This window comes from Euphorbia lathyris, chromosome 6 (genome assembly GCF_963576675.1).
Source record: "Euphorbia lathyris chromosome 6, ddEupLath1.1, whole genome shotgun sequence".
NCBI classification, from domain to species: Eukaryota; Viridiplantae; Streptophyta; class Magnoliopsida; order Malpighiales; family Euphorbiaceae; genus Euphorbia; species Euphorbia lathyris.
Genome location: NC_088915.1, coordinates 14,079,159 through 14,104,290, shown reverse-complemented (window position 1 = coordinate 14,104,290; position 25,132 = coordinate 14,079,159). Strand labels below are relative to the sequence as shown.

General features: G+C 33.6%; 2 protein-coding genes across 2 annotated transcripts; both read left to right on the top strand.

The window, feature by feature from the left end:
* Positions 1-1,558: 1,558 nt before the first annotated feature.
* LOC136232907 (pseudouridine-5'-phosphate glycosidase) lies at positions 1,559-14,392 on the top strand. The gene is made up of 14 exons (XM_066022385.1): positions 1,559-1,730; positions 1,835-1,928; positions 2,833-2,943; positions 3,865-3,947; positions 5,063-5,122; positions 5,225-5,285; positions 7,932-8,038; positions 8,121-8,198; positions 8,462-8,507; positions 8,593-8,713; positions 8,833-8,918; positions 9,243-9,326; positions 13,444-13,556; positions 13,667-14,392. The coding sequence occupies exons 1-14, from the start codon at positions 1,659-1,661 to the stop codon at positions 13,823-13,825; spliced, it is 1,275 nt and encodes a 424-aa protein (XP_065878457.1). The 5' UTR covers positions 1,559-1,658; the 3' UTR covers positions 13,826-14,392.
* An 8,360-nt stretch (positions 14,393-22,752) lies between these two features.
* On the top strand, positions 22,753-24,817 carry LOC136233331 (scarecrow-like protein 3). The gene has a single exon (XM_066022966.1). It carries the CDS (start codon positions 23,389-23,391, stop codon positions 24,781-24,783), a length of 1,395 nt encoding a protein of 464 aa, XP_065879038.1. The 5' UTR covers positions 22,753-23,388; the 3' UTR covers positions 24,784-24,817.
* The last annotated feature ends 315 nt before the right edge of the window (positions 24,818-25,132 follow it).

Here is a 25,132-nt window from a genome sequence, read left to right as displayed (position 1 = left end):
ATAATTCAATTCAGATAATTGTTTTTGTTTTATGTCTAGCTAACAATTTTGATATATAAGATTTTGATTACTGATTAACAGTACAAAAATAAAGAGAAATAAAAATTTACATTACTACAAAATCTATAAAAGGAAAGAAAATAATTCACAAAAGGTAAACAATTCCATGAAAGGAAAAATTGAACTAAAAAACATACGAAAATGGTTAATTCTAGTCTGGTTTGACTTCGAAGTATATTTAATATGGATTGGGATTGTGATTGAGATTGATATGAGTTTGGCCAATAATTGATAAATCCAGCTTAACAAATAAACTGGTTAACATTTATACAGATGAACTTTTATGTTATATATATGAGGAAAATTGATTTTGTTTGAAATAATTAAGAAAGCTTTGTACATTTCTTACATTAAGAGTAAATATTAAAGATAAATCATAAAAAGAATAGTCAAATTTAAATATTGTTATATTTTTGAAAAAAAATAATTTATAAATTTAGTTCTATAGTTTTTTAGGAGAGCGGATTTAACTTGTGTAATTTTAAATTTCATTAACAGAAAATGAGTTCTGTATTAACGGAATTGCACAATGATCATAATATAAAATTGTACATAATTTTCCCTCAATGAGTTTTTTTTTTGAATGAAAATGGAATTAATAAGCCACAAAAGGGCAATCAATGTTTAACAACGGAATTAACCTGGCAATAGCGTGAGCCACCTCGTTTGCTTGCCGCCTTACAAAAATGAGAGAGAAGTTGTCGTTTTGGGAGAGGATAGATCTGCATAAAGAAATAATGTCACCAAATTCGGACGCGTCTAGTGTGGTAGAATGGATTGCATCAACCACCACCTTAGTGTCCGTCTCGACGATAACTTGGTGACAGCCTCGGGTAACAAGCCACTGCAAAGCCTGTAGGATTGCTAAAGGTTCACAGGCCTCTGTCTGTCTAACTCTTTTCCCCAACACTAAGATTTCAATTAAAAAAAGGTTCACAAGCCTAAATTTATCCATCAAAGTTTTAGGTGCACTTTCTTTTCTTCAGCTTGGAATCAAACTGAGGATACTTTTATTTCCGTCTCAAATCACCACCACCTCTCTCCTTTTGCTCTTCTCCTTTTGCTCTTTCTTTCTTTTACCTTATTCTTTTATTTATACTAGTAAGAGCGAAAACAATTAATCTTTTATATATATATATATATATATATATATATATTAATAAATTTACGTATTTGTAACAAAAGAAATGATTCAAATCTAAATATTCAAAATGATATAAATGATGAAAATTGGATTATAACTGCTTTTCGCGGATTTGGAATAACGAAAAATATATGATTTATTGTTTCTTTAAAGTTTTTGTATTTTTTATGGTCCTTTTTGCCATTTATATCGTTTTTCGATAGATTTTTATTGATGTACTTATATTTTTTCCGGAACAATATAAACATTTTCATTAGAAAAAAAAAAATCCTCCTTTCAGAAAAAATAAAAAAAAACAAAAAAGAAAAAAATTCAACCCTATTTTTACTGAAGTCATCCGGGAGACAATATGACCTCCTCCCTTGATTGTAAAAATGGATACTATATATAAGTAGAATTTCGCAGCAAAAACCCATTTACTACCATTTCTGCGTCACTCTTCAGTGTTTGAGTAATGACTTCTTCAGCTCTGTCTCGATTATCTAATCTCCATAGCCATCTTCATCCTTACGACTCTGATTCCAAGGCAATTCGTTATATTATCTCGCTCTTTTTCTACATTGAAGCATCACTTCTCTTTGGATTACGTCTTATGATGAAAATCTGATACTGTTTTCCTTTTTTTTACAGGTTGCTAGATTCTTAAAGGTATCTCCCGAGGTTTCTCAAGCTTTATCGTGCGGAAAAGCTGTAGTTGCCTTAGAATCCACTATTATTTCTCATGGTATTTCCAATTTACTGCTTTGCCTTGATAATTTCTCCCCATTTCTTTATTTGCTATCAGTTTAAGAAATGCTTTTCCGTGATTACTTGTTCTTATCTCTTTGTCTGCCATCAATTTAATCTAGGGTTAATTACAAGTATATGCATTACACGGATTTGCAGATGAAAATTTTGTATTTTTTTACTTTGCCAAATTTTTTCAAAGAATTAAAGTTGTTTAGTATCATAATAACCATGGAGTTTGAGTTTTCTCACTCTAAACATTAACTTTCTCTCTCATAAAAAACACCTAAATCACCTCAAACCTAAAAAGTTGAAGAATTCAAGTTGCTTAAAATATCATTTAAAACTTGAAAATTTTCATTTGGAGATGTTATCGGGCCAAATTTTGACAAAGTGAACCAAATGCAAAATTTTGCAAACCATATGGTTGCATTTGCAAAATTTTGCAAACCAAGGAGTTGCGTTTGCAACAAAAAATACCACAATACCCATCTGCAGATCGGAGAAACCACGCGACATCTGTATGTAATTAACCCTTTAATCAATGAAGAATATCTTAGTGTCTTTTTTGTTCTTAATTTTAATTCGATATTTGTTTTCTTTTTTCCGTTTCTTCAGAACTTTTTTCACAAGTTCCTTTGAATTAATCTTCTTTTGCCTATATTCTATATGGAAGGGTTTATTGAAATTCACCCTTCAGAATTTAATATAGAAAGGATATTTATACTTCAGACTTCAGAGTTACTTCATTTGTTTTTTTTCATAAACCAGGTCATGATTTCTTCATTGCACCTTGCTCATTGCATTCAATTCAACTTGATAAGTTGGTGATTTGCAATTTGATATTCCCAGTGCCTAATGCTTTCTGCTTTTTTCTTTTTTTGTTCAAATTTATCTATTAGGGATGCCGTATCCTCAAAATCTGAAGACAGCAAAGGAGGTGGAGGAAATTGTGAGAAAGAATGGAGCAGTTCCTGCTACAATTGCAATTTTAGATGGCATTCCATGCATAGGTTTTAATATCAAACTTTAGCATTTTCTACATGATTAATATGATGAAAATATCCATCTATGCTTCATGTATTTGAATTGAGTAGATTCCACAGAAAGACTTCTTAGAGGTTGTAATGCAACTTCAGTTCAAATCATAATAGGCATTGTGCAAATTTTAGAGGATAGCTTAATAGAGAAGAGATTGTGGTCAATATCACTGGGGTTTTGTGTCAGATGGATAAGGATCTATTAGATTTGCTTAATTTATCTTTTAAAAGCCAAAAGGATGCTAGAATAAAAGGAGAACTGTTAATGCTACTGTTTTATGTGTGATAAGAAGATGATAAAATGAACAAACTGAATAATGCTTTTTGTTTTTTCAATATTATCGTATATCATAATGCTGATGCTCTTGAGTGACTTTGGATGATGTTTTCTTGGAACTTTTCTTATCCTAGCAATTATGGAAGATTTGAAATTATTTTATTTTATATGTTTGTACTTGATATGTTATGGACATGGGTGGAGACAGGGACCTGGGGGCCAGACCCCCGACTGCCGGAACCACCCCTACCATGGATGGTTTTGGCCCCTGTTTCCGACACATAAATGTTGGGGTTGGTTAACTAGCTCATTGAGTTTGTATTTAATTATAAAATCCAACTTAATTAATATATGATATCGGATAAATTTTTCTAAGTTTGTTCAAAACGACCCAATCTTACTTTTGTAGTCCAAATCTAGCTTACTTTTGAGAAGTTCTACAGTGATACGGAAAAATTGGTTGTGGACCACTCATATGACAACATATATATATATATATATATACGCAAAAAAAATAAAAATTGAGCAAGTTCGGTTTAGCATTTTTTTAGCGCACGCCTGTAAACTTAGCAACTGGTTATGTAGATTGTTATTATTGTTCATATTGCTAAATGTAGGTCTGAGTACAGAAGAGCTGGAAAGACTTGCTACATTAGGAACTAGAGCCCAAAAGACTGCTAGGAGGGATATTGCACATATTGTGAGTTGCAACAAATACTACAAGTTTTCTTTACTGAAAACATTTCCTTTCGTATTTCATATGTTTATGAGAGCTATATGGTGGGTGTTTTTCTTGTTAACTTTTTATGATAATAATTTGGCTTTGGAATTTATATGTTTAGATCATGCATAGGGATTTGCCAGTGTGTAGCATGAAGAATCTCACTTTAATTGAACAAGTTCATTAGAAAGACTAAGCTCAAATGAAAAGAATGTAAAGAAAATACATAGTGGTGTAGTGAAATCAGATATCAACATATATTTAGTGGAACAGAATTCATGATTCATGGTATTGCTCATCAAATTTCTGCTGTTGAACATGAAAGCACAAGATTGGCTCCAAGCTATAGTGATTTCCAGATTAGTTGAGCAAATTTTTACCGCACTTAGGAAAGAACATTTTAAGAGCTCTTGACCTGTAACCATCCACCTCAACCTGTACGGATTAAAACTTCAGACCTTCTGTAGTAGACTCCAAATCTTGACAACTATAAGTTCCTGATTCAGACTGTGATGGAATTAATGATTTTAGTTGATATATAAATTTCCAATCCTCTCTTTAGAAGTATTTATAATATTTTGTGATATAAAAGAAAATATTGACGAATTTTAGATATTTGCTATTGGACTCAACAAACTGATCTCCGATGAATTATTTAGAGTGAATCTTGACTGGAAATCATTCGTTAACTGAAGTTTGTCCTCTGAGAATGACTTGATTCTTGTTATTAGAACAAATAATTTTCACATGACGGATCTATTTTTGATACCAGCCTATGCTTGTGTACCGTGTTCTCTTTGTCTGGTGTATGGTGAATTCTTTTGATGAGTATACATCTGATTTTTTGCTTTTCTTTTTCTTTTATTTTTGTATATCTTCAGTCTATACTTCATGAGAGCTGATTGTGGAGCTTTTTTGTTGATATGGATGACGTAGACTTGTCTTCCTTTACTACTGAGTACATTGATGATAATTTGGTTTCAACTTTATAATTTTTTTCCCATTTGAAAATTTTGAAGAGCAAATATCAAAGCTTTTAACTTGTCTGCCAATTTTTGCAGCTAACATGACATTCTTGTCAATGTCTTTTCTAGGTGGCCATGAAAGGGAATGGTGCAACCACTGTTTCTGCAACAATGTTTTTTGCTTCAATGGTTGTGATTCTCAGTCATTAGAAAATTTGAAAGCATTGTTTTCCTCTTTTTCCAGTTCAATTATTGTGTACAATGTCTAATTAAATATCAAAATTCTTGCAGGTTGGTATCTCAGTTTTTGTTACTGGGGGAATTGGAGGAGTGCATAGACATGGCGAACATAGTATGTTTTTCTTCCATATATGTCACGTTATGATATTGTTTGAGGCACCAGTTCAGATTATGTTTTCCCAAAACCATAAGTACAGATATTTTTTCTTACCTATAATTGTTGGTTTCTCAATTCCATAGAGTACATTGATGTATTGATTTTCCTCGCATTGGATAATTTTTAAATAATCCAATGTCTGTTCACTCGGTGATCCGAAGTGGGGTATGGATGGAAGATTGAATTGGTAAAAGACCTATTCATTTTGTACAAGAAGAGCTCCAAATTTGACAGCTGCCATTTTTTTTATGCATCAACTTACAAAACAGATGGTTTATGCTGCTTTTTCATTTTTGAAGTTTCCACCCAAGTGATGTGATAGATATGTACATGTGTAACCTAAATCTCTTAAAGCACAATAAATTACTTAGGATTTTTCTTTGTGGGATTCTCATACAATGTGCAGCGGAACTATCAGCTAATTGCTAGTTAGTTAGAAAAATAGTGTTTATTTAACTAATGATTGGAATGATAAGGGATATAAGATCTATTGGTTGTGTTTTCTTCGTTCTCTTGGACATTTTTCACTCAACTATGCAAGTTAGATAGATTTAGGGTGTTCTTATGAATCCCTTATACTCATTTTATCGATTTAGCTAATTGTATTTTAAATTTGTATCGTTTGGTTACAAATCTTTGAAACCTGCATGGGTGAGGAGACCGGACAATATATTATCCCATGTAATTTATATACAGTAAAAGCAGGGAGTCCTGTAGATTTTCACATACTTGGCTTATCCAGAGTATGGGGAGTTTAAAATATGTTGTTAGTGAAATATTGAAAGGGAGAGTGAAGGACATAAGTCTGATATTATGCAATATTTTGGTGCTTTAATGTGGTTTCATGTGCATAAATGCTAGGACTTTTCAGGCTCAAGTTTCGCTTTATTGTTAAGTCTTAGTCTGTTTACAAGGTATCAGAGTCATGGTTCAATGTTGGGTCTCCTGCTAATATTAGCTTTACCCTCCAAATGAATTGGACACGACATGGTGTGTTATTTATCTCACATTGCTTAACGAAGGAGCTAAATGGCTCCTTATATGTATGAGGCAATCCTCTCTGTTTGAGGTGCCTTTTGGGGTGAGATAGGTCTTTGTTTACATGGTGTCAGATCTTCTTATACCAAGTGGCCTAGGATTCAAATCCTGACAACCTCATTTATTGATGAAATTTCAACACATAGTAGGATGAACCTTTTTATACACGCAAATGCCCCTTGGCAGTTAAGTAACCATTTGAACCAAAAGCTTAAGCAGATAGTTAAGGCCCAATAATAGCTCTTGTTATAATCTTTAACATTTTAGCTTCTTGTGCTTGTAAGCAGTTGTTGTTGTTGTTCTCATTCACATAAAATGCAAGCAGGAACGGAATGATGATTTCTGTTTCCTTTCTTGTTTATTAGTTGGTGGATGTCTTTTCATATGCTATGTAATTTCTGGCTTTTCAAGTCTGATCTCCATAAAGCGACCAACTTGCTTTACCGAGACTAGACTTGAAAAGGCCAAAAATTTCAGCATTGATTAACAACCAACTTGCTTGTGTACTTCGTCATTGGAGTCATCCATAAATTTCAGCTTTTTCATTGGATTACAATTCATTGCATTAGCATATCAAAAGTTGAATATTTAGGTCAATAAGGGCACAGTTGCCATATTCAACCGATATTTGTTCTTTTTGAAATGGTAGCCCCCGTAAGTTTTTTATTCAAGAAATTGAAATTTAGATAACTTCTACAGATATAGTGATAAATCTTGTGGTTTCATGTGGAACATTCTTCTGAAAAGCAATCATAGTTTGAGTTGTGGGAGAATCAGTAAGTGCAAGCAAAAGCAAAACTACACTTTTAGTTGATGACTTAGGATTCCAAATTAATGGTTGGACATGAGGCGTTCAGCACTAGTTTTGTTTAACTTAGTTTTTCAACATGCCAAGTCTCAAATAAATACGCTCGTTGCATTCAATCCAATGGTTCTATGAACTTTTTCGTAATTACTTGAATTCAAATTCTTAATGTGCAATGTTGGTTTGATCAAGCTCAATCATACTTCAAACCAGCCTGAATCAGAAAGATTGTATTGTATAACTCTCTTGTTTCATTAGGACCAAGAAACAAGTACTTCATCTTATTCTGAAGTTATGAAAGAAATTAGTTGTATAGCAAAGAAAGGTTGAGAGGGTGAACGTTCCTTCATTTCCCCTCTCATGCGGTTCCTTGTAGAAAAAGCTGTTAGGGTCTGCCTTGCTTTTATATTTTGCATCGAAAGAGTTCTAGCTGAAGTGCATGTACAACTTGCCAATCCGTCATTAATCGCCATGAGATTAGAGGGTCTGGAACAAAATTGATCGATTAGGGAATTTGACATTTAGATTCATTTCATCGTCATCAGAATAAGCATGCTGTCAACTGCCTATACTAGTAACATGACTAACCTGAGATTTTTTTGCCTTTCTCATTCCTTATGCAATTAGAGACACATTCGTTTGGTAGTTACATTTTGCTTGAAACATAGCACCCTTCTTCAGCTTACGAAAGTAATTTTTGTTCAAAGTGTTGTTGATTGACAAAGTTGATAGTTTTCCTTTTGCATAACATTTGGCAGCAATGGATGTATCCTCTGATCTCACTGAGCTTGGTCGTACTCCAGTTGCCGTTATCTCTGCTGGTGTAAAATCTATATTAGATATCCCAAGAACCCTTGAATATTTGGTATATATCACAATTTTTTTCTTCACATGTTATTGGAAGGCATTCAGTTTATTATGGTACATCTCTTGCGTGATCAACTCAGGAAACTCAAGGAGTTTGCGTTACGTCATACAAGAGCAATGAATTTCCTGCTTTTTTCACAGAAACGAGTGGTTGCAAGGTAAACATGGTCCGCTTCTTTCTTTCTTTTCTTCAAGATGGGCTCCAGTCATGTTAGGTTCTTAGGACTTCATATGTAAGGAATTATATAGGAAACATCATTACAAGAACATGCTGTTATTGAAAGTACAGGGAGCACAATCTATGACCTGGCATATATAAAAAGAACAAAATTTATTATTTACAAATAAATTATGTAATTGTTCTTTCAAATATCAGTTCACTCAAATAGCTTTTTGTCTTTGATTTGTGAAATTAATATAGGCACCTTGTCGTGTAGACTCTCCCGAGGAATGTGCTCTGCTGATAGGCAAGTGAAGATGCGATGTTCATCTCATTCCATTCATTTCTTACTAAAAGAATTAAATTAATTATATTTGAGTTTTTAACTGCAGATGCTACTATGAAACTTAAGCTAGGGACTGGAATACTAATAGCTGTTCCGATCCCAAAGGAACACTCGGCTTCTGGAAATTCAATCGAGTCTGCCATACAAAGGGCCCTCGGAGAAGCCAGGTTGCAAAATGCATTTAGCTAATAAAATGTCTTAGTTGTTTTTTTTTTTTTCCTAAATAATGTTTTTCATTTTAAAAAAATCTAGCTAATATGCTCAATTCAAATAACTGAATCTTCAGGGATAAGAATATATCAGGCAATGCTGAAACCCCATTCTTACTTGCAAGAGTGAATGAATTAACTGGAGGTGCTTCACTGGCGTCAAATATCCTTTCCCCAGTTTTTTACTTGATAACTTTATTTTGGAAGTTTATATACTCTTGTCATTACCTTAATTGATCGAACACTACCTGAAAAAGAAAATTGCTCTTCTGCTCAGAAATGAAATGTTTCAAATGTTCCTGGAAATTCTTGCTCTCATTAGACCATCTATGCTATCAGATAGGCAGTGAAGATGAGATTCAAATAATGACAAAAAACTAAAACAATTTAGTTATTTACGTGCTTAAGTTGTACGTTGTAGAAATCTACTCACCATCGTTGGTTATGTAGTTGTTCCAATAATTTAATTTTCTTAACTAGATCCCACATATTGCACTGGTGAAAAATAATGCCGATGTTGGTGCAAAGATTGCAGTAGCCCTTGCTCGGCTCAGAGAACATTCTGATAAAGGTGCGCCGCTGATTACTTTCTTTATTTAATGGATTGTTCTTTTCTGAAAATCATAATTCCTCAAAAATGTTCGATGTGACGAATATTATCTCTGTGGTTCTGTGATGCAACATGCTGTTATAGTTATGATTACTTCTTCTTTTACATCTTTGGCATATACTTATATGATAATTACAGCAAAAGCTGACGGAAACAAATTCTGCTTTACATTTCACCCTATCAGGCTTGTTTATCTAAAGATGTGCAGCATCTTGGTGATGTCATTTTTATGACTTGAGCTCTAACAAATAATTTCCTAATTTGCTTTAGAAGCAAATGGAATATTGCTGACCATTAAGATACTTTTGGACCACAGTTTCGTTTTAGGCATATCGGTTATAAATAGATCCTAGCTCCTAAACTATATCGCTATTAACATTATAGCCCTTAAATTTCATTTATCTGTTAAAAAAATTAAGGAAATGATAAGTAGACATTGTCTACATTGTTGACTTCTTTTTATCCATATTACTATAAATTATGATCAAATACTTATTTACCTTCATCATTTTGTTGATGTTTTAAGGGATTTTTGTTGATTTGGACGTTAATGTTACAGTAAAGTAAAATACAATGGGTTTTTATGACAAGAAATGAAGTTTAGGGGCCATAATTTTAGTAACACTATAGTTCAAGGGTCATGAATGCAATTTATTTAAGTAATTCTCATAAACTTGTGAACTAGCACCATTTTTCAGGTTTCTATCATCTGCAAATTCACCCTTCACCATTTACCTATCATGGTATTCGTGATTCTAGTTAGTCTTATGCTGCTTATGAGTTTCGAATTCTGCACAGTGGAGGTGTCACAATGGTTCCCATGTCATAGTCGTGTTTGGAGTGTGAAAATGGGTTCTCATCTCATGTCATACACGTGCTATATGATCTATATATTCCACATGATTATACAACAACAACAACAACAACAACAACAACAAAGCCTTAGTCCCGAAATGATTCGGGGTCGGCTAACATGAACCATCATATAAAACCGTGAAAATCAAGTCGTGTCAGCGACACAGATTCGCTCCCTCCACTCCGTCCTATCCACTACCATATTTTCCTTAATTCCCAATAAACTCATATCACTCTCGATCACCCTCCTCCAAGTTTGCTTAGGTCTTCCCCTACCCCTCACCACTACATCCCTTTGCCACTCTTCGGTTCTCCTAACCGGCGCATCAAGCGCTCTACGTCTCACATGGCCAAACCACCTTAGTCGGTTTTCTCTCATTTTATTCTCAAGAGATGTGACCCCTACTTTTGTCCTAATTATTTCATTACGCACCCGGTCCTTTCTCGTGTGACCACACATCCATCTCAACATACGCATCTCCGCCACCGACATCTTATGGATGTGGCAGTGTTTCACTGCCCAACACTCCGTACCATATAACAATGCTGGTCTAATTGCCGTCCGGTAGAATTTTCCCTTCAATCTATTAGGCATGCCGGGATCACAAAGGAAACCCGTAGCACTCTTCCACTTCGACCAACCAGCTTTAATCCTATGAGCAACATCTCCATCTACTTCTCCATCCGTTTGGATAATAGATCCTAAATACCGGAAGCAATCCGAGGCCTGAACAACTCTCCCATCTAGGATGATTGTCCCTGCCTCCCTACTCCTACGGCCGCTAAACTTACACTCCAAATATTCTGTCTTACTTCGACTTAACTTAAAGCCTCTAGATTCTAGAGTTTGCCTCCATAGTTCCAACTTCATCTCCACTCCTTCTTTCGTCTCCTCAACCAACACAATATCATCTGCAAACAGCATGCACCATGGTATACCATCTTGAAGTGAACTTGTTAGTTCATCCATAACGATGGCAAAAAGAAATGGGCTTAGTGCGGAACCTTGATGCACTCCAATCGTAATAGGAAACTCTTCAGTCTTCCCAACACTAGTACGTACACTCGTGCATACTCCCTCATACATGTCCTTTATGATGTCAATATATTTCCGCGAAATGCCTTTCCTTATCAAGGCCCACCAAAGTACTTCCCTTGGTACCTTATCATATGCTTTCTCCAAGTCAATGAAAACCATATGCAAGTCTTTCTTCTTATTTCGATAGTGCTCCATTAATTGTCTCATTAGATGGATGGCTTCCATAGTTGATCTTCCCGGCATAAAGCCAAACTGGTTTTCCGAGATCTTCACCGTCCTCCTTAGCCTTTGTTCAATCACTCGCTCCCAAAGTTTCATAGTGTGACTCATTAATTTGATTCCCCGATAGTTGGCACAATCTTGGACATCGCCTTTGTTCTTATACAAAGGGATTAAAGTACTTTTCCTCCATTCCGATGGCATCTTATTGTTTCTCCAAATTTTGTTGAAGAACGTCGTCAACCATTCGATTCCTCTTTCTCCCAAACATCTCCAAATCTCAATAGGGATGCCATCAGGTCCTACTGCTTTCTTCAACTTCATCTTACTTAATGCCATTTTGACTTCACCCTTTTGAATTCTCCGCAGGCATTCATGATTTATCATATCGTGATGGATACTTATATCTCCAACATCTTGTTGGCGATCTCCATTAAATAAGTCATCAAAATAGGACCTCCATCGTTCCTTGATATCCTTATCTCCAACTAGGACTTTCTGGTCCACATCCTTCACACATTTAACTTTTCCGAGATCTCGCGTCTTCCTATCTCTCATCCGAGCAATTCTATATATGTCTCTTTCCCCTTCTTTCGTATCCAATCTTGTATACAGATCCTGATTCACCTTTGCTCTAGCATCTCGTATGACCTTCTTTACTTCCCTTTTAGCCTCTTTGTATTTTTCGTAGTTCTCGTCACTCCTACATTTCCCCAATAGTTTATAGGATTCTCTCTTACTCTTTACTGCTTGTCGTACTTCTTCTGTCCACCAAGATGTGTCCTTACCCGGTGGCATGCTACCTTTAGATTCCCCTAGAACTTCCTTCGCTACTTCCCTTATACTATGCTCCATCTTATTCCATATCGAATCTATATCTGAATCCATATTGCAAGTCCAAATATCTTTTTTGGTCATCTCATCCACAAATTTTTGTTGATTCTCCCCTTGCAATTTCCACCACTTAATCTTAGTCTCTACTTGAGGTGTTTGTTTTCTTATACATTTCCTACTTCGAAAATCTAGCACCACTACTCTATGTTGGGTTGTCGTACTCTCACCAGGGATCACCTTACAATCAATATAACTCTTTCTCCAAGCACTCCTTACTAAGAAGAAGTCAATTTGGCTCGCATTACCGCCACTCCGATAAGTCACTAAGTGGGATGTTCTCTTCATAAACCATGTGTTCATGATACTCAAGTCATAGGCTGATGCGAATTCCAAAATATCATTTCCTGCTTCATTCTTATCTCCAAAACCATACCCTCCATGAACACTCTCAAACCCATCTCGCCTAGAACCCATGTGTCCATTGAGATCACCCCCTAGTACCATTTTTTCATCCCTAGGAACCTGTTGCACCACTTCCTCTAAGTCATCCCAAAAAGCTTGTCTTATAGACACATCTAATCCTATTTGTGGCGCATATGCACTAATGACATTCACAACCTCATCCCCTATCACTAGCTTAACACTCATAATTCTATCGCTCTTCCTAGACACCGCTACTACCTCATCAATATACTCCCTATCAATAAGAATACCTACTCCATTTCTACCCTTATCCTTTCCTGAGTACCAAAGCTTATAACCCCAAGGAGCTATCTCTCTAGCCTTAGCTCCAACCCACTTGGTTTCTTGTAGTTATAATATATTTATTCTCCTCCTCTTCATAACATCTACAATTTCAGCTAATCTTCCTGTCAAAGAACCTATGTTCCATGTCCCAAAGCGTAACCTACTACCCTTACCCCTACCCCTACCATTACCGTGGACTAGCTTATTTACCCGCAACCCTTGCATATTTGATATTCAACATGATTATATATGATATAAATGCAACAACAAAAAATGACAATTTATGTCAAACGGATCATGTCAAGCGAAATGTCTTTTTGTAAATCGTGTTATCGTGTCAGAAATTGACAGCTATACACAGGTGATCCTGAAACTGTGCAATAGGCGCATACGATCAAATATCAATCATCTGGGAATCTGCACCGGAACCGACGTTTTTACATCAATTTCAACCTGGGGCCAGAGTACACAGAGTTGCAAGATTTGAATCACAAGAGGTAGGTTTATCTACAAATTCAACCTACTTCAAGCTCACATGTTTCATTGTACAAATCAAATTAATTAACTGAGGTTTAATTTAATTGTTTTTATTAATTTGCTACAGTAGGATCAATCAAGGCTTAATACATCTCCAGCCTCACAAGTCGTCCAAAAACTACAACTGACCCCTGAACTCCAAAACGTTACAGGTAACCTCTCAACTTGCTTATTTGGAACAAATAGCCTCTCAAATGCCAGGTGGCAGCGCATGATAGTAAAGGGTTAGTTGTGATGTTTTGAAGTTTCAATCACGCGCTGCCACGTGACATCTGAGGGTTTATTTGTTCCAAATAACGTAATGTTTTGAAGTTCATGGGTCAGTTGTAGTTTTTGAACAACTTGAAGGGCTGGGGATGCATTATGCCATCAATCAATAATTACAGATAGGTTGGTCACATTTTCCTGACAAGTCGTTGTTGAAACATATGGTTTTGAAAGTCTTTGATAAATTTATGTTGCTTCATTTAAATATTTGATCCACTTTCCAGTTGTTCTGAACTGTGAATTATTACGTATTAATTGTTGGTTAAATTAATAATGGGATAAGGTGCAAAAATACCCCTAACGTTGACGGTGAAGTGCAATTTATCTCTAACGTCTAAAAATGGTGCAATTTTACCCTGACGTTGACAGTAAACCTCAATTTTACTCCTAATGTTGGAAAGTTGAATCAAATTGACCAAACTCGTCAAAGTTAGAGGCAAATTTTCTCTTTGTTGCCAACGTTAGGAGGTAAAATTGCATAATTTTATACGTTATGGGTAAAATTGCTCATGAATGTCTAACATTAGGAGTATTTTGTACCTTATCCCATTAATAATCGTAAACAAAAGTAAACAAAGAAAAAAAAAAACAAAAAAAAAACGTGTTACTGCATATGTGGTTGGAAAATAAAAAAACATGTTGCTGCATTCTCATTGACAAAATTTTGTCAATAGATTCAACCGGCCAAATTAATTTCGGTTGAATTTTTATATTCTTTGAATGCTATAAATTGCATTACGAAAATGTGGTGGATAGCAACTCACAATGAGAAAAATCTCATCAGTAGAGAAATAGCCCACAAGTAGAGCAAGGACAATACGCGGTACTGTAATTGTGAGCATACGTGTTTGTGAGCGTTTTGAGTTCGGTTCAAAACCGAATCGAACCGAAAAAATCGAATACCAAAAGTATTAAAATAATTGACACCGAACTGAATAACATGTAAAACCGAAACGAAATATTTGGTTTTAAATTGAAAAAACTGAATTCAGTTAAAAATAAATAAAAATGACAAATAAAAATCATTATATATCTTCATTAAATTTACCTCAACAACAAAAAAAAAATTGAAATACTTTCAAAATATATTTATATTGGCTTATTATCTCAACAACAATAAAAAATGTTTAAACTTGTACAGTCAAATATACGTGTGTATATATATATATATATAATAATAATAATAATCTATAATATGTGTAATTCGGTGCAGTTCGGTTTTTTTACATTTTTTTTGACAAATTGAACCAAACCGAATACACCTAAAAATAAAACCGATACCAAACTGAAAAACTGAATTCAATCGGTTTGGTTCGGCGATGCACACCTAGGAGTTGGGGAAAAATTAGAGAGTTAATATTTTTGTTGCACTGAGATAAGTAGAAAAATATTGTTTTTCTCCTTGTAAAATATAGAGCGGTTGTAACTTGTAACTCTTGATTTATTCTCATAATATAGATCTTCTATCCTTTTACATTGTTTTTTCTTAATTTGTTTGGAGTTTTCGAGGAAAATTTGTGTCAATTTCATACTCAAATGATTAGCTGCGGTGTTTTTTGTTCTATTATAGTTGTTTTTAGCCGTTGTTAGTTGTTGCTTTTTTAGCTGTTAGATTTTAATTGATTCTGTTTGGTAAATTTGTGAGAGTTGTTGTATATGCTTCAAATTAATAAATAAAAATAGAAATGATAATTCTATCAAAATTAAATAAATAAATAAATAATTTTTTTCGTTAAAAGCTTCAAAATGTTTTTTTTAATTAAAAAAGTCTAAATAGAAAAAACTAAAAACTGCTTGTTAATAAACTTAATCAAAAACTATATTATGCCTTTTTCAGTGAAAAGGTAAAAAAGCGAAACCAAACAACCTTTAAATTAGTCTATATACTCGTGTACAATCATTCTACATATATTTCTTAATTATGTAGTAAAGATAGGATTGTGAATAAGACGGAGAGGATACTTTCCTTTTATTTCTTAGTGTGTGGTTTATCTTAGTCACAATTTCCCATTTCAATTTCAACCTCTTTTTTTATGTGAATTTTAAATTTTGTAATATATTAAAAATAATTATGAACAATCATCCGAGTATAAGCTAAAAAAAAAATTATAACAATTGTTGATCGCCCCCGAGAGTAAATATGCCATGTCAGTTTCCATACTGGGTGGGTTACTGGGAACACTTTAATGCCAAATTTAGTAAGAGCAATAGATAATAAAAGGGCTTAATAATGATTTTAGTATGTGTTATGGGGAGTAATGACCCTTATTTATAGTAGGATGGGGTCTTTATTAAAGGAATATAATACCCTTAAGTGAGGCGGTGGGTGTTCTTCACATGATTGGCAAGTGTTATGCTTCTTTGGGATTTTTATGCGCAAAGAAGCCTTTCCTTATCATAACTTCCCCCGCTTCTCAAAGACGGTTACTAGCATTAGGAACAATCGGCTTTTAACCAATGCATCATTTCACTTTCATGCCTTGCACTAAAAGGAATTATGCATTTGTTAAAAATCTTTTACCATGATTAAAATTTTGTTGCTTTAAGTAAAGCTTTGTGGCTCGTGAAAGGATTTTGACGATATTTTTCAAATTGAGGTCATCATTGTCTTCTGTGTTTTTTTTTTTTCTTTTGTTTTCTTATCTTTCTAAGAGTTTGTTGTTTGCATTTTCCTCCTATTATAATTGTTAGTATGTCTGATAAATCTCGAGAAACCCTAATTAAAGAGGTTATTTAATGTCTAAAAACCTTTTTGCTTCATTCCTTTTGAAACAGTGGCACGATTTGTGACATGTGGCGACGATTTAGAGGGAAGACAATTTGATTAGAAAGGACACCTACAACAGCTGACATGCTCTGTCAGTTAGCCTTAACACTACCACATTTTCTCCTCTCCTCAACCATTCACAAGAAAGAGTGGGAATCGCGTGCTAAACGTTCCATTTACATCTGATCATAAGCTGAAATGATACTTAGCTCACCAATCAGTTTCCTCTTGGACCTATGCCAGAATTCAGACCTCATAAAATACTATATAACTTTCTAAATAATGGTGTTGGTATTCTTGGACCGAAGACCTAAAGAACTTTGGCAGGCCGAAGTGGGCATCTTATGGCATGCAATTAAATTAGCACGCCACGTCGGTTAATGAATACACCTTGATTAAATGATACTCGTCATAGACATGTGAACTAATGGGTAAAGCATGCAAAACTTGAAGGTTGCTAATCCATATAATTACAGATTGACAGTTAGCATATGCCAAATCCCACTAGACCCGCCATCAAATATTTTCTCGTTATCACTCTTACACATGTCCTCAATACTACTAGGGCATAGAAACTGATAAAATACTGAAAATTTCCTCAACACCTTATAAATAGAAAAGAGTGTATGTGCAACCAATGTATATTATCATAAAAACCCTAGAATCCACTTATTCCTAGTCTCCACTCTCTCAAACTCTATTAACTTAAGCATTTGAGTGAGGTCGTGAGATCCTTACACCTTATTTGATCCTTTCTCTATCTTACTTCAAGCAATCATAGCCCTGGAGATTCTCCTCGAGATTTCCCCCATCGATATTTGTTTTATTTTACATTTTTTTCCTTATAAATTTTAAGTTTATTTTTTCATATTGTGAATTTTGTACTGACTCTATATTTTTTTGTTATATTTTTTCTACTTTTTTTTTGTTATAAAAAATTTGGGTAAAGGTATGCATACCTGCTTCTAAGATCAAGACAAACTATTTAAAGTGAAATTTACATATCACTCGTCAATAAGGATTAAATTTTAACGGGATATAAAATCAAATCTCAAACCTGACAAGTAAATTACCCTCATTATCTATATTTTTTACATTAATAGAATGATATATAATTTTTATACTATAAAAAGTAAATAATTTATTAGTCCCCTTTTTTTTTACCTAACACACTGTTTAGTCCTTCTATTTTGAAAAACACATTACAAGATCCCTATCTTTTATCAATATTAACTCTTTGGTCCTTCTGTCTAATTTTTTTTTAGCTTTTTAACAGTTATATTTGGCATAAATAGACAGACAGAAAATAACAGAGTAACATGACAATTATGTATTTACTATAGTTGTCCTGAAAGTTAAGATATGTTCGGTTAAAAATCTAAAAAAAAAAAGACAGAATGATCAAATGATTAATATTGATAAAAGATAAACGTCACAACTAACTCTCTAACTTATTTATTTAGAACAAATAACCTTTAAATAACATGTGGCAGTGCGTGATTGGAACTTCAAAATGTTACAACTAACCTCTTACTATCACACGTTGCTACATGGTACAACTTATTTATTTGGAACAAATAACCCCTTAAATGTTATGTGATAACACATGATTAGAACTTTAATACGTAACAACTAACTTTCTACTTTCACACATTGTCATGTGGTATTTGAGGGGTTATTTGTTCCAAATAAGCAAGTTGAGTGAATTAGTTATAATTTAAAGTTCAAAAGGGCCAGTTGCAGTTTTTCGACAACTTAGATTCAAAATGTCACAACTAACCCCCTACTATCATGCGCGGCCACATGATATAACTTGTTTATTTAGAACGAATAACCCCCTAAATGCCACGTGACAATGCATGATTAAAACTTCAAAACGTAACAACTAACCCACTACTTTCACACGATATCATGTGGTATTTGAGAGGTTATTTGTTCTAAATAAGCAAGTTGAGTGAATTAATTGTAACTTTTAAAGTTCAAAATGGCCAGTTGCAGTTTTTCGACAACTTAGACTCAAACCGTTACAACTAACTAACCATCTACTATCATGCACTGCCACATGGCACAACTTGTTATTTGAAACAAATAACCTCTCAAATACCACGTGACAGTGTATGATTAGAACTTCAAAACATTACAACCAACCCCTACTATCACACGCTGACATGTAGAATTTAAGGGGTTATTTGCTCCAAATAAGCAAGTTGAGTGAACTAGTTATAACGTTTTCAAATTCAGGGATCAGTTGCAATTTTTGTACAACTTACAGGACTAGAAATGTATTAGTCCCAATTTCTTCCATTGATGGACGGCAGGTGGTAGATGAGAATTAACTTTTGCAACAAGTTGAACAAAGAAAAAACAAAAAAGGTATCATTACATTAATACAGAAGGGGTAAATTACACCCATGACCACTAAACTTTACACATTTTCACATTATGGCCACTGAACTTCATTTCTTCCCGGTATGGCTACTGAACTTTACACTTTTTAACACCGGTAACCACTCAATTTTAACTAACTTCTCAAAATGACCGTTAACGACCTTAAAATGAAACTATTCAAGAATTAAAGTTGTTCAGAACGACATTTATCATGAAACCACATTTTTTTTCGAAAATCATATTTTTTGGAGCTTCCTCTCTCTAAAAATTCACTTTCTCTCTCTTAACCAAACAATACCTAAATAAAAATTTTCAAGAATTAAAGTTCCTTAGAATATCATTAACGCTTTGGATTTTTTATTTATAGCCGTCAATGGTCGTTTTGAGGCGTTAAGTGACCACCGGTGTTAAAAAATGTAAAGCTCAATGGCTATACTGGGAAGAAATGAAGTTCGGTGGCCATAATGTGAAAATGGGTAAAGTTCAGTGGCCATGGGTGTATTTACCCATAAAGAAGAGATAAATGTAATGTAATGTTAGTACTATGAAAGTTTTTGGAAGTTTCCTTAACCACCTTGTTTCTTTGTCTTTTAAATTTAAAGAGAAGATAATGACAATTGTAAGGTCATCAAAGCCAAAACCTATTTTTGTCTTTTTCCTACTTTTTCTCCTTCTTTACCTACTACCTTACAAACTCTCTTATTTGTCTTTGTTAGGGCATCTTTGGACTTTTCTTATCTTCTCAAATATTTTACCCCTTTTTATTCCACTTTTACCCTTTTCCCCATAACTTAGATTCCTTGGCCATTTAATGTTGAGACAAAAACCATTCAAGTTTGAATTCTACCTTAGAGATAAAGTTGAACATGGAAGGTTAGGCAGGTAACCGACTCAAAACAAATATTTAATATTCAAAAAAATTATTTTTACAATTTGAAAAATATGATTTTTTTGTTTGGGGGGATAAATATGATATAAAGACAAAAAAAACCATGTGGTTTTCGTATTTGCAAATTGGTTCCCGAAATTTAAAACTGTATAAATAAGAGTCCGACATTATCAAATAAGAGGTTTTTTCGGGTTTTTAAGTAGTTTTCATAAGAGACTATAAAAAAAATAAAAAACACCAAAAATCTCTTATTTCATAGCAACGTTTATCACAGACCTTTGTTTGTACAGTTTTAAACCTCAGGGACCTGTTTGTAGGCAAAAAACACGTGTTTTTTTTACGTTTTCCAGTAAATGATTTATATAACACACTGTTTAATCTTCGTATGTTAAAAATACAATTTTGTTCTATTCAACTGTTTAGTCCTTTAAAGAATGACTGGACTGTTTAATAATTCAAATGTTTGAGGGACTAAACTGTTAAATAGAATAAAAATTAAGGATTAAATAGTATATTATTAAAATACGACAACTAAATAATTTGTTAAGTAAAAATATAGGACTAATAAACTATTTACTTCTTATGTTATAAAAAGTTATATGTTTTATGGGGTAAATTACCCCATCACCCCTCAACTTTGTCCTTACTTTTTTATGGTCCTTAAATTTGAAAGCCAGAAATTATGATGGTTCAATTTTACATTTTACTAACATAATGATCTTTTTTTACCATTGATTAAGATGATCACTTCAACAGGTAATCCTCCATTGTATAGTGATAGAAATAATATTGTAAACAACTTTAACACTTGAACATTTTGATGTTGAGGTCATTTAGGTGTTGTTTGGTTATGCGCACTGTTCAAAACGAAGGCTGTCTGAATCGTCTAGACGTTCGAAATCGAAAATACGTGCTGATTTTCTTCCATTAGTCACTTTAAATGCTTTTTTTGGCTCCTAACTGATTTTTAGCCGCTTAGACTCCACCTAAACGACGATAAAGAAAAACATTTTTATGGTGAATTTATTTTTTTCATTATTATAATTCACTTTTGAGTTGTTTCAATGATATTGTTTTTGAAATGTTGATGTTTGCACCTTTTTTAAGATATATGTTTCAAATATACGTGTTTTTCTATATAAAATATTTTTATAATATTGTTTTTAGATAGTATAGTTTTAATTGAATTTATATAATATTTTGTTGATTAACAAAAAAAAAATAAAAAAATACAAATCCGATTAATTCCCGATTAATCCTCGATGGCCATATCTGTCCGACTAGCGCCTATGTGAGAGAAAATTGTTGTTTAGAGAGAGAAAGGTATAAAATGGTGATTTGGAAATCTAAAGTGTTGGCTCAATGGGAAAATATAGTTCAAAACAACTTGAATTTTTGAACTTTTCTATATTAAGATCGTCATTGGTCATTTTTATTTAGCTAACGGTAAAAAATATAAGTTGTAAAGTTTAAAAATTATAATATCAGGCTTTTAAAGTTTGGGGGTCATAATAAAATTAGTCATAAAATTAAGAGATTATAGAAATTTATCCTTATATTGTTTGTTGTCATTATTAACTATAAAAATTGATTTTTCATTCGAAATAACTATTCTTATATTTAGTTTTATTTTTCGGAACTATTTTTCAATTCTAACAGAGCTCTTTTTTTAAATTGTTTAGAGTAAGAATAATAAAGAAATATTACGAAAATGTTTTTGGACATTTTAATGACATTTGATATGTCATTAAATTGCTTGTTAACAAAATAAAAACCAAATTAAAAATATTCTATTAGCTGTCTCAAAAAAATATTAAATTAGTCTGAATATATAGACATGGTTTAAAAGTGCTGCCATGATGGTACGAATCCTTCAAAATTATCTGATAATTTGATCGAAAAAATATATAAAAATAATTAAAGTTAACCAGTGTCATTAATAAAATTAAATGTGTCATATTAATAACAGAATCGGTCCTGACATTAAATTGAGTGTTAATAAAAAAAATCAGCAATTAAAAATATTATGTTAGTAAAAATGAATAATTTAATATATAATAATAACTAAATCAATAAGTCAACATGTGTTTTAACAAAATTAAACATTTCAGATTAATATGAATATCCTATTACATTTATAGGAACTAAAAAAAATGGCATTCATCTTTTTTTTTTTTAATAATAATAATAATAATAATAATAATAATTAAAAAGACAAATATTATTAAAATTTTAAGGGGTAATTAATTTATTAGTCCCTATATTTTAACAAAACACATTGTTTAGTCCCTGTATTTTCAAAAACACATGGTAAGGTCCCTAACCTTTTTCTCAGTGAACTGTTTAGTCATTCCGTCTGTTTGTTAGATTTTTTACCGTTTATGACTTCAGAAATGACTAAATTACCCTTTACTATTTACCTTCAAACTTCAGAAGAGAAAATTCAATTTAGAAAAAGAAGCTATTTGTATGGAGAACAAGAAAAAGAACAAACTCAATGCTTACAAATTTGAACGATTAAGAAGAAAATCAAGAAAAAAACACTCAAAGTTGATTTCAGATGCATTAGAGTTTAAAGGAAAGGAAAATAAAGAAAAAGATGAACGCAACTCCAAATTGACTAACAGAATCTTCATGAGAGTCTAACGGCATGGACTAAACAGTTCACTGAGAAAAACATTAAGGACTTTACCGTATGTTTTTGAAAATATAGGAACTAAACAGTGTATTTTTATTAAAATATAGGGACTAATAAATTAATTACCCTAATTTTTTTATTATTATTGGATAAAATATATAGCCCCCAAAAAGGCTCAACTTCTCATAAAATTCCATATTCCCACTCGAGAAAAGAAAAGAAAGAGAACAAATTCATAAAACAACAAAAAGCATCCCTCAGATTAAACGACAATCCAATCCAATCCAACCCATGAACAACTCCTCTTTCTTTCTAATAAAGTTCTCACCTTTCTCCTTCAACCTTTTGACTCCTTTCTCTTTCTCTCTCCCCAAACCCAGACGAACTTAGAATACGTCTCTTCTTGATAGATTTCACCGCCCAATCTTTGGATTTTTCTTGAGATTCTTTGTGGGTTTTTTATCAATTGCAAAACCCAGTAAGGAATTTCTTCTCAGTTCTTAGTTCTTACATGTTCTGTTGCTTCCTTTTTGAATTTCCCCCAATTTTAATTCCCTCTTTACCTTTCTTTTTTGTGTAATCCGTTCATGATTTGCTAGTTTCATCATATGCTCTTCCATTTCTCTCTCTTTTCCCCCCTTTTAGCTCTGTGATCTGCTTGGATTTTTCATTTTAATGATAAGAATCTTAGCTTTTGTTCTGGATCCTGCAATTTTTGGGGTTCTTTCATGAGCAGATATGGTGAATTCTAGAGTGATTTCCCCCAATTAATTAGGTTTGAATTCAATTTCATAGAATTTCTAGGTTGATTGATTGATTGATTGATTGATTAGTTTCAATTCAATGTTTCAAGATGATGGATCATCATCTGTAACATCATCATCACCACTTCAAGTTTTCTCTATGATGTCATTATCATCACCTGGTATGGGATCACAGTATCCATGGCTTAGAGAGCTTAAGTCAGAGGAAAGGGGTTTATATTTGATTCATTTATTGCTTACTTGTGGTAACCATGTAGCTTCTGGTAGCCTCGAAAACGCGGAAATCGCGCTTGGTCAGATCTCTCAATTAGCTTCTGCTGATGGGGATACAATGCAGAGAATTGCTTCTTACTTTACTGAAGCTCTTGCTGATAGGATCATCAGAGCTTGGCCTGGTCTTCATAGGGCTCTTAATGCTACTAAGATTTCTTTGGTTTCTGAAGAAATCTTAGTCCGGAAACTGTTTTCCGAGATGTTCCCTTTCTTGAAAATGGCTTTCGTGCTTACGAATCAAGCTATTATCGAAGCCATGGAAGGCGAGAAGATGGTTCATTTGATTGATCTTAATGCAGCTGAACCTGCTCAATGGCTTGCACTTATGCAAGCTTTAAGCGCGCGGCCTGAAGGTCCGCCTCATTTGAGGATCACCGGGATACATCAGCAGAAGGAGTTACTTGATCAAATGGCTCATAAACTAATTGAAGAAGCAGAGAAGTTGGATATCCCGTTTCAGTTCAATCCCATTGTTAGCAAGTTAGAGAATCTCGATGTCGAGAAGTTGCGTGTTAAAACGGGGGAAGCTCTCGCAATTAGCTCAGTACTCCAATTGCATTCCTTTTTGGCCTCAGATGATGAATTGGGGAAAAGATCTCCGGTCCCATCGAAGAATTCCAACGGAATTCACTTACAGAAGTCTCTAGGAGAGTTACTCGAGAAAGACAGCACGGTAGCCGCCGGATACAGTCCAAGCCCCGACTCAACCACATCCTCGCCACCGTCATCAATGAAGATAGACTACTTCCTCAACACCCTCTGGACTCTATCCCCAAAACTAATGGTGGTAACAGAACAAGACTCAAACCACAACGGATCAACGCTAATGGAAAGGCTACTCGAGGCGCTATACTCGTACGCAGCATTGTTCGATTGCTTGGAATCGAGTGTATCGAGGACATCTTTGGAAAGACTCAAGGTGGAAAAGATGTTGTTTGGGGAGGAGATAAAGAACATCATAGCGTGTGAGGGAGGGGAGCGAAAGGAAAGACACGAGAAGCTGGAGAAGTGGATACATAGGCTCGATGTAGCGGGGTTTGGGAACGTCGGGTTGAGCTATTTCGGGATGTTGCAGGCGAGGAGGTTATTGCAAGGGTATGGTTGTGATGGATTTAGGATGAAGGATGAAAATGGATGTGTTATAATAGGATGGCAAGATAGGCCTCTTTTTTCTGTATCAGCTTGGAGGTGTAGAAAATAATTTAAGTAGGGATTAATCAATTGGGGTTATGAGTTTTTTTTTTTTTTTTTTTTTTTTTTTTTTTTTTTTTTGCTAATTGTATGACAAAGTTTTTTTAATTTGGAAAATTATGATTAACAATTGCTTGATTGCTTCTTAAATGAATTAGTGATTCTTCTTTAATGTACATTTTGGTCCGTGGTTTTCACCTGGTCAGTGATTGACCAAAGTCACCGTTAGATTTAGGAGGTGTAAATCTTAGCCATATGATTGTTTTAATCTTCACCATACGATTATAATAAGTATGGATCTAACCAAATTCACTTGGACATTTACTGACCAGGTGAAAACCACTGACATTTTGGTTATG